At 40.9% G+C, this 10608-nt stretch overlaps 1 protein-coding gene across 1 annotated transcript; it reads right to left on the minus strand.

The window, feature by feature from the left end:
- Positions 1–3148: 3148 nt before the first annotated feature.
- LOC112240085 (galectin-1-like) lies at positions 3149–7911 on the minus strand. Its single transcript, XM_042318340.1, has 4 exons — positions 7684–7911; positions 6175–6254; positions 5105–5276; positions 3149–4248 (listed from the first exon to the last, which is right to left on the minus strand). Exons 1-4 carry the CDS (start codon positions 7696–7698, stop codon positions 4102–4104), a joined length of 414 nt encoding a protein of 137 aa, XP_042174274.1. The 5' UTR covers positions 7699–7911; the 3' UTR covers positions 3149–4101.
- Between the last annotated feature and the right edge of the window lie 2697 nt (positions 7912–10608).

Below are 10608 nucleotides of genomic sequence, written 5' to 3' on the forward strand. Positions count from 1 at the left end.
AGTCTGTAGGAGTACACCAGGTAGTACTCTATTCACAGAGGGCTATTCAGGAAGTCTGTAGGAGTACACCAGGTAGTACTCTATTCACAGAGGGCTATTCAGGAAGTCTGTAGGAGTACACCAGGTAGTACTCTATTCACAGAGGGCTATTCAGGAAGTCTGTAGGAGTACACCAGGTAGTACTCTATTCACAGAGGGCTATTCAGGAAGTCTGTAGGAGTACACCAGGTAGCTATTTCAGGAAGTCTGTAGGAGTACACCAGGTAGTACTCTATTCACAGAGGGCTATTCAGGAAGTCTGTAGGAGTACACCAGGTAGTACTCTATTCACAGAGGGCTATTCAGGAAGTCTGTAGGAGTACACCAGGTAGTACTCTATTCACAGAGGGCTATTCAGGAAGTCTGTAGGAGTACACCAGGTAGTACTCTATTCACAGAGGGCTATTCAGGAAGTCTGTAGGAGTACACCAGGTAGTACTCTATTCACAGAGGGCTATTCAGGAAGTCTGTAGGAGTACACCAGGTAGTACTCTATTCACAGAGGGCTATTCAGGAAGTCTGTAGGAGTACACCAGGTAGTACTCTATTCACAGAGGGCTATTCAGGAAGTCTGTAGGAGTACACCAGGTAGTACTCTATTCACAGAGGGCTATTCAGGAAGTCTGTAGGAGTACACCAGGTAGTACTCTATTCACAGAGGGCTATTCAGGAAGTCTGTAGGAGTACACCAGGTAGTACTCTATTCACAGAGGGCTATTCAGGAAGTCTGTAGGAGTACACCAGGTAGTACTCTATTCACAGAGGGCTATTCAGGAAGGGTAGCTATCACAGAGGGCTATTCAGGAAGTCTGTAGGAGTACACCAGGTAGTACTCTATTCACAGAGCTATTCAGGAAGTCTGTAGGGTACACCAGGTAGTACTCTATTCACAGAGGGCTATTCAGGAAGTCTGTAGAGTACACCAGGCTATTCAGAAGTCTGTAGGAGTACACCAGGTAGTACTCTATTCACAGAGGGCTATTCAGGAAGTCTGTAGGAGTACTCACCAGGCTATTCAGGAAGTCTGTAGGAGTACACCAGGTAGTATTCATTCACAGAGGGCTATTCAGGAAGTCTGTAGGAGTACACCAGGTAGTACTCTATTCACAGAGGGCTATTCAGGAAGTCTGTAGGAGTACACCAGGTAGTACTCTATTCACAGAGGGCTATTCAGGAAGTCTGTAGGAGTACACCAGGTAGTACTCTATTCACAGAGGGCTATTCAGGAAGTCTGTAGGAGTACACCAGGTAGTACTCTATTCACAGAGGGCTATTCAGGAAGTCTGTAGGAGTACACCAGGTAGTACTCTATTCACAGAGGGCTATTCAGGAAGTCTGTAGGAGTACACCAGGCTATTCAGGAAGTCTGTACTACACCAGGTATTCTATTCACAGAGGGCTATTCAGGAAGTCTGTAGGAGTACACCAGGTAGTACTCTATTCACAGAGGGCTATTCAGGAAGTCTGTAGGAGTACACCAGGTAGTACTCTATTCACAGAGGGCTATTATTCAGGTAGTACTCTATTCACAAGTCTGTAGGAGTACACCAGGTAGTACTCTATTCACAGAGGGCTATTCAGGAAGTCTGTAGGAGTACACCAGGTAGTACTCTATTCACAGAGGGCTATTCAGGAAGTCTGTAGGAGTACACCAGGAGTACACCAGGCTGCACCTGTACTCTATTCACAGAGGGCTATTCAGGAAGTCAGGAGTACACCAGGTAGTACTCTATTCAGAGGGCTATTCAGGGTACTCTATTCACAGAGGGCTATTCAGGAAGTCTGTAGGAGTACACCAGGTAGTACTCTATTCACAGAGGGCTATTCAGGAAGTCTGTAGGAGTACACCAGGTAGTACTCTATTCACAGAGGGCTATTCAGGAAGTCTGTAGGAGTACACCAGGTAGTACTCTATTCACAGAGGGCTATTCAGGAAGTCTGTAGGAGTACACCAGGTAGTACTCTATTCACAGAGGGCTATTCAGGAAGTCTGTAGGAGTACACCAGGTAGTACTCTATTCACAGAGGGCTATTCAGGAAGTCTGTAGGAGTACACCAGGTAGTACTCTATTCACAGAGGGCTATTCAGGAAGTCTGTAGGAGTACTATTCAGGGCTATTCAAGTCTGTAGGAGTACACCAGGTAGTACTCTATTCACAGAGGGCTATTCAGGAAGTCTGTAGGAGTACACCAGGTAGTACTCTATTCACAGAGGGCTATTCAGGAAGTCTGTAGGAGTACATTCCAGGCTATTCAGAAGTCTGTAGGAGTACACCTCTATTCACAGAGGGCTATTCAGGAAGTCTGTAGGAGTACACCAGGTAGTACTCTATTCACAGAGGGCTATTCAGGAAGTCTGTAGGAGTACACCAGGTAGGAGTACACCAGGTAGTACTCTATTCACAGAGGGCTATTCAGGAAGTCTGTAGGAGTACACCAGGAGTACTCTATTCACAGAGGGCTATTCAGGAAGTCTGTAGGAGTACACCAGGTACTCTATTCTATTCACAGAGGGCTATTCAGGAAGTCTGTAGGAGTACACCAGGTAGTACTCTATTCACAGAGGGCTATTCAGGAAGTCTGTAGGAGTACACCAGGTAGTACTCTATTCACAGAGGGCTATTCAGGAAGTCTGTAGGAGTACACCAGGTAGTACTCTATTCAGAGGGCTATTCAGGAAGTCTGTAGGAGTACACCAGGTAGTACTCTATTCACAGAGGGCTATTCAGGAAGTCTGTAGGAGTACACCAGGTAGTACTCTATTCACAGAGGGCTATTCAGGAAGTCTGTAGGAGTACACCAGGTAGTACTCTATTCACAGAGGGCTATTCATGAAGTCTGTACAGTGTTTAATCTGATGAAGATGTCGTTTTGTAGAGTCAAGGTGAACCAGCAAGACACACACGGAACATTCCAGAGAAGTGGGAGTCACTCAAATGGATAGATTTTTTTTTTTAAAGCTATATATCAAAAGCCTTGAAGCTTGGGAGTTCAACTTTGGGGACACTTATATTCTAAGAAAATAAGATTTCAAACATTTTTAAATGCATGGAAATAGGGCTACAATGTTATCCTGGAACTAAAGACACGGCGTTCACTACTTGAGGATGCTGAACTTTATTGATGACATGACATGCGGTCCATTATGTTTTACTTCATTCAATGTATACAGAAAATAACATTTGGAAATCATCGTACAAATTACTCCATGCTTCTGGAGTCAACGGCTATTCTGTTGTTGACCCAATCTGTCGACATGGTCAGTCATAATGTAAACATTTGGGCTACTATGGTATCAGAACATCAGAGATTATGTCAGTCATAATGTAATCATTTGGGCTACTACAGTATCAGAACATCAGAGATTAGGTCAGTAATAATGTAATCATTTGGGCTACTACAGTATCAGAACATCAGAGATTATGTCAGTAATAATTTGGGCTACTACAGTATCAGAACAGAGATTATGTCAGTAATAATTTGGGCTACTACAGTATCAGAACATCAGAGATTATGTCAGTAATAATTTGGGCTACTACAGTATCAGAACATCAGAGATTATGTCAGTAATAATTTGGGCTACTACAGTATCAGAACATCAGAGATTATGTCAGTAATAATTTGGGCTACTACAGTATCAGAACATCAGAGATTATGTCAGTAATAATTTGGGCTACTACAGTATAAGAATACATTCTTTCTCTCCAAAACAAGTAAAACATTGACTGATATTTCATCCGGCCAAGATGTGTGTGATACGTCTGTATTTGTAAAGGAACGTAATTAGTTGACAGTATCCTAACCTCGTCCCCAGTTGTCCCTTGTGTTTACTGTTTGTCAGAATATTGTTACAACAAAACCATGGTCACCCCATATTTCCATTTACTATTTGATACAGGCCATTGATCCTGTCTTACTGCCCATTGGTCTAACTCTATATGTAGCCCCGCCCACTTGCTTGCGTGTCATTGGGCCGGAACGCACCGGAAATTGGAAGACAAACGAGACAAATGGGCCGTGCCGTTGTTGCCAGGCTACACAAGGTGGATATTATGGGTCTCTTTAGTAGATCTTAAAGGCGGTGAGCTTTAAGTCCCCTCTGACACGGACGTAGGTAACGACATCCAGGACGGAACGGTTGGGGAATTTGATCTCATGTCCATTAGGCATCTCCACTTCAAACAGGTCTCCGGTCAGCTTCAGGACAATCTGAGAGAGAACGGAGAGAGGAAACCCATCACTATGACAACACATTGACTTACTCTCATTGTTACATCACTATATTCTACGCCTAGTTCAACTCTGCCTTGACTAGTTAATTAGAGGGTAAATACATTTAAAAATACTTTTTTTGCCCAAGATTATCCATTCATCTAGTAATTAAAGGCTGTGCTGATAATGCAGTCAGTACGACAGAACTCATAACTACACTGAACAATGCAGTCAGTAGACAGAACTCATAACTACACTGAACAATGCAGTCAGTAGACAGAACTCATAACTACACTGAACAATGCAGTCAGTACGACAGAACTCATAACTAACTACACTGAACAATGCAGTCAGTATGATAACTTTGAATGATAACTTTGAAGTTAGAGGTAGTGAATCGTACAGTATGAAGTTAGAGGTAGTGAATCAGCAAAAAAAAGCCTTCTAGTCTTCGTGTACAGCTAGCATACTTTCTGTCTTTGCGCTAAGCTAGCGCTAACACAAGTTAGCATTGGCCCTCAAAACTACCTTTTTAACTTCCATCATACTGGACTCAGAGACATAAAAATGGTATCCACAAGTTCATCCAACTCATCCCTTTAAGAAATACCAAAATGACATTCTTCTCAAATATTATATTTTCATTTATTTAAACATTTGTGTATATATATATATGCAGAGTGAGATAGAGAGAGAGATAGAGTATTTGTAAAATAAAATAATATTTGAGAAGAATGTCATTTTGGTATTTCTTAAAGGGATGAGTTGGATGAACTTGTTGATACCATATCCGGGACTAACGTCCTCCTTCGGTCCAGTCAGGACTCTCTTCCCATCCCAACAATTGTCCCACCTTGACAGTAGAACCCCTTTGGAGGCCACTGTGTTTCTCTCTCTCCTCATGACCCCAGCAGCCGTCAATCTTTGAGTTGCACACAAGCACAGCACCGTCCGTGTCATCCTCAAAACGTGGGTTGAAGTGCAGTGCCAGGTGATCTTCGTCACAGCCCAGATCTATCTGGAACCTTGAGGTTCGTTCAAACAAGGGAAATAATTCGCTGTCAAAATGTTGTTTTGTGCTAAGCCCGCAAACGTTCGGTAACATTAGGAAACAGTCCGAGAAGGGTAGTTGTGAGGCGAACGTAAGTGTCTGTTTTGGGTCGAAACTGCCGATACAAATAATAATTTGTCCATTTAGGTTTTCTATTGCATGTAGTAGGAATATAAAGTCATTAGCAGTGAGACCACGGTAATCATAGCTGTTTGTCGTTATAACCCAACATTTTGGAATGTTCATTCAAATCGTTCAACTGAAATCGTTGCTAGGTAACGTGTTCGACCCAAACAGAACCCTTCTTGACCTCACCTCTGGAACTGAGTAACAGGAAGTCACATGACAAATCATTCCAGAAACCCCACTACATGTCTGCACTTCTCTGACATGAATTGGTTTCACACATACAGTATACTACACCACACATACAGTATACCACACACACCGTATACCACATACTATACATACCACACATACAGTATACCACACACACCGTATACCACACATACAGTATACCACACATACAGTATACCACATACTATACATACCACACATACAGTATACCACACACACCGTATACCACATACTATACATACCACACATACAGTACACCACACATACAGTACATACCACACATACAGTACACCACACATACAGTACACCACACATACAGTACACCACACATACAGTATACCACACACCACACATACAGTACACCACACATACAGTACACCATATAGCAACACTAAACCATTCTCCATTCTCTAGTCTTTAGAACAAACATTTGTGGAACTGTTGGTTTGTTTTTCAACTATTCTTCTAAAATAATGTGATGTGATTTCCAAACCAGACCAGTTAAAGGTACGTACCCCTTCGCCTCAGGCAGAATCCTCCCCTCCACTTTCAACTGGTCTCCAGCTCTCAGCTTCACATTCTTCAGCTCGAGTACCTGTTATGAAGAAGCGTATAGTTGACTGTCTTTGAACATAAGGATCGTATTTTATTAAATATAATATATATATATATATATATATATATATTGGGTTTGCTTCATGCTATTCCATCATTTATCTCTGGCTTTGTAATCACAAGTTACAGTTTATGTCCCATTAATATTGTATAGTAAAGTACATAATAGTATCCAGTGTCACCCTGACCTTAGAGAGCCTTTTTTGTCTCGATTTGGTTTGGTCAGGGTGTGATTTAAGGGTGGGCATTCTATGTTCTGTTTTCTATGTTTTTTGTGTTTCTATGTTTTGGTCGGGTCTGGTTCTCAATCAGGGACAGCTGTCTATCGTTGTCTCTGATCCGGAATCATACTTAGGCAGCTGTGACGGTTTTCTTTCGCTGAAGGAGAGGAGGACCAAAATGCAGCGTGGGTAGTGTTAAACATGTTTAATTTAGACGATAAAAGTAAATATAAAACAAAATGTGAAAACCGAAACAGTCCTATCTGGTGCAATGACACAAAGACAGAAGACAAATCACCCACAACATACCCACAGAACATGGCTGCCTAAATATGGTTCCCAATCAGAGACAACGATAAACACCTGCCTCTAATTGAGAACCAATCTAGGCAACCATAGACTTCCATAAACACCTAGACTAGAAAACACCCCATAAAACATACAAAACCCCTAGACCAGGCTAAACACAAAGACAGAAGACAATCACCCACAAAATACCCACAGAACATGGCTGCCTAAATATGGTTCCCAATCAGAGACAACGATAAACACCTGCCTCTAATTGAGAACCAATAAATCCCCCTTGTCACACCCTGACCTAACCAAGATAATAAAGAAAACAAAGATAACTAAGGTCAGGGCGTGACAACAGCATTTTTCCTTTTTGTTATCGTAGGTAGTTGACTTTGTTAGTGGCACTAGTCAGCTTCACGGTCGTCTCTTTGTTCTTTGTTTATCGTTTTTTTTTTTTTTTTTTTTTTTGTCGACATTATAAATAAATAAATGTACGATCACAACGCTGCGCTTTGGTCCACTTCTTCAGACGGTCGTGACAACCAGTTAATTTACACATTTATCTCTCAATGCAGTAATCATGTAGGTTACAAGGCCTGTTCAATACGTAACTGTATTGACAAGAGGAGCCACACAATCACGAAGGTTACAGAGCCTGTTCAATACACAGGGTAGCCTAGTGGTTAGAGCGTTGGACTAGTAACCGGAAGATTGCAAGTTCAAATCCCCGAGCTGACAACGTACAAATCTGTCGTTCTGCCCCTGAACAGGCAGTTAACCCACCAGGCCGTCATTGAAAATAAGAATTTGTTCTTAATTGACTTGCCTGGTTAAATAAAGGTAAAATATATTAAAAAGAGGATCCACACAATCACAAAGGTTATTAAGACTTACCATTGTCTTTGCCATGTTGTCACTGGTGGTGGTGGGGAACGAAACAGTCCTGAATCTAGTGAGGTATGGAACGAGAGAAGCCTCTATGCTGAGATACACAGAGATTTAAAAGGTAAGGTCATAAGTCCAGCCCCCTTTCACATATCACTAACTGATTAGCATGATGAGGGGGGTCAAGAGGTACTTCATGATGATTCAACCCACAGATGTTTGATTATCCCACTGAGCCTATTGCCCAATGCTGGCCTTTAACAAGGGGCTTGGTGACTGTATAGACAGCTTACAGTGCTGATGATGTCGCGCATACTGAACAACCTGCTCTTTGATCAGTAATCAATTGTGATTGATCAGTAATCAACTGTGTTTGATCAGTAATCAACTGTGTTTGATCAGTAATCAAGTGCCACAATGTTGAGCGAGATAATATTTTTTCCACACACAGGACAATAATATGTTACAATAGACTACTGGATCACACAGGACAACACTATGGAATAATAGACTACTGGATCACACAGGACAATACTATGGAACAATAGACTACTGGATCACACAGGACAATACTATGGAACAATGGTGTGTGTGTGTGTGTGTGTGTGTGTGTGTGTGTGTGTGTGAGAGAGAGAGAGCATGGCAAATGTGATGACTGGTTCAGGGTAATGATCAGGGTTATAGTCATCGTAATGATCAGGGTTATGGTTCATGGTAATGATCAGGGTTATAGTCATGGTAATGATCAGGGTTACGGTAATGATCAGTGTTATGGTTTGTGGTAAGGATCAGGGTTATGGTAATGATCAGGGTTATGGTTCATGTAATGATCAGGGTTATGGTCACGGTAATAATCAGGGTTATGATTAGGTTTATGGTATGATTAGGGTTATGGTAATGATTAGGGTTATGGTAATGATTAGGTTTATGGTAATGAGTAGGTTTATGGTAATGATCAGGGTTATGGTAATGATTAAGGTTATGGTAATGATTAGGTTTATGGTAATGATTAGGTTTATGGTAATGATCAGGGTTATGGTCCACGGTAATAATCAGGGTTATGGTAGTGATCAGGGTTATGGTAATGATCAGGGTTATGGTTCATGGTAATGATCAGGGTTACTGTAATGATCAGGGTTATGGTCCACGGTAATAATCAGGGTTATGGTAGTGATCAGGGTTATGGTAATGATCAGGGTTATGGTTCACGGTAATGATCAGGGTTATGGTAATGATCCGGGTTATAGTAATGATAAGGTTTATGGTAGTGATCAGGGTTATGGTCCACGGTAATGATCAGGGTTATGGTAATGATTAGGGTTATGGTTATGGTAATAATTAGGGTTATAGTAATGATCAGGGTTATGGTAATGATTAGGGTTATGGTTATGGTAATGATTAGGGTTATGGTTATGGTAATGATCAGGGTTATGGTAATGATCAGGGTTACGGTAATGATCAGGGTTACGGTAATGATCAGGGTTATGGTAATGATTAGGGTTATGGTAATGATCAGGTTTATGGTAATGATTAGGGTTATGGTTACGGTAATGATCAGGGTTATGTTAATGATCAGGGTTACGGTAATGATCAGGTGTATGGTAATGATCAGGGTTATGGTAATGATCAGGGTTATGGTTATGGTAATGATTAGGGTTATAGTAATGATCAGGGTTATGGTAATGATTAGGGTTATGGTTATGGTAATGATTAGGGTTATGGTAATGATCAGGGTTATGGTAATGATTAGGGTTATGGTTATGGTAATGATTAGGCTTATGGTAATGATCAGGGTTATGGTAATGATTAGGGTTATGGCTATGGTAATGATCAGGGTTACGGTAATGATCAGGGTTACGGTAATGATCAGGGTTACGGTAATGATCAGGGTTATGGTAATGGTCAGGGTTACGGTAATGATCAGGGTTATGGTAATGATCAGGGTTACGGTAATGATCAGGGTTATGGTAATGATCAGGGTTACGGTAATCATCAGGGTTACGGTAATGATCAGGGTTATGGTAATGATCAGGGTTACGGTAATGATCAGGGTTATGGTAATGATCAGGGTTATAATGGTCGTGCACCAGTCATTTCGTAATCGTTGCCCTCTCGCTGGTGTCACTGCTGGCACGGATTGCAAACCATTCAGATCGCTACAGATAAGCCTAGATGATTCATCTGTATTCTAACCATTACTGTAAATTATACTGAAATATATCTTTTAATATTTTATACTATAAAAACAATATTGATGCAACATTAAATACATTCATATTTTGTAGTAAAATATAGCAAAGGCTTCGTGATCAAATTCATCAGGGATTATGTCTTGTGAAATCTTGCAGAGTTTCTCATTCAAATTTCAGCCAGTCCAGCTCTGGGAATAGGTGACTTCATAAACAATCAGCACATTAAAAACCCCAAAATAACAACAATAGCTATGTGCTTGTGTCAACACATTTTTGTGATCTTGCAATAAATTTGCATTACGTATTACTTGAGTAATTTACCTTTTGCATCAAACCTACAATAGCATGAACTCAATTAGACATGCTTGAGCAGAGACTTCAGCAGGAAATTAGCTGAAAATATTCCATTTAATTCATGAGAGAATACACACGCTGCTTCAATAAATGCTGATTTAGTTTTTCCTCACATACAGGACCAGAACCAGACAGAAAACAACGGCACATTAATTCATGTTTTACATTTCTATAAATTAGGTGAAAAAATAGCATTATGTGTGAATTGGCACTGATTATATCACAAACCGTTGTCAGCCAATAACAGACCAGTTGTTTCATCATGTGACCCGCTTCAGCCAATAACAGACCTGTTGTTTTTTCATGTGACCTGCATCAGCCAATAACAGACCAGTTGTTTTTTCATGTGACCTGCATCAGCCAATAACAGGCCAGTTGTTTTTTTTTC

Source organism: Oncorhynchus tshawytscha, unplaced genomic scaffold (genome assembly GCF_018296145.1).
Source record: "Oncorhynchus tshawytscha isolate Ot180627B unplaced genomic scaffold, Otsh_v2.0 Un_scaffold_6295_pilon_pilon, whole genome shotgun sequence".
NCBI classification, from domain to species: Eukaryota; Metazoa; Chordata; class Actinopteri; order Salmoniformes; family Salmonidae; genus Oncorhynchus; species Oncorhynchus tshawytscha.

Coding starts and splice junctions, on each gene's coding strand:
- LOC112240085 (XM_042318340.1), bottom strand. Junction 5,277..6,174: donor ATTCTGCCTGAGGCGAAGGG/GTACGTACCTTT, acceptor ACGAACCTCAAG/GTTCCAGATAGATCTGGGCT. Junction 4,249..5,104: donor AAAGGGGTTCTACTGTCAAG/GTGGGACAATTG, acceptor GTTCTCTCTCAG/ATTGTCCTGAAGCTGACCGG.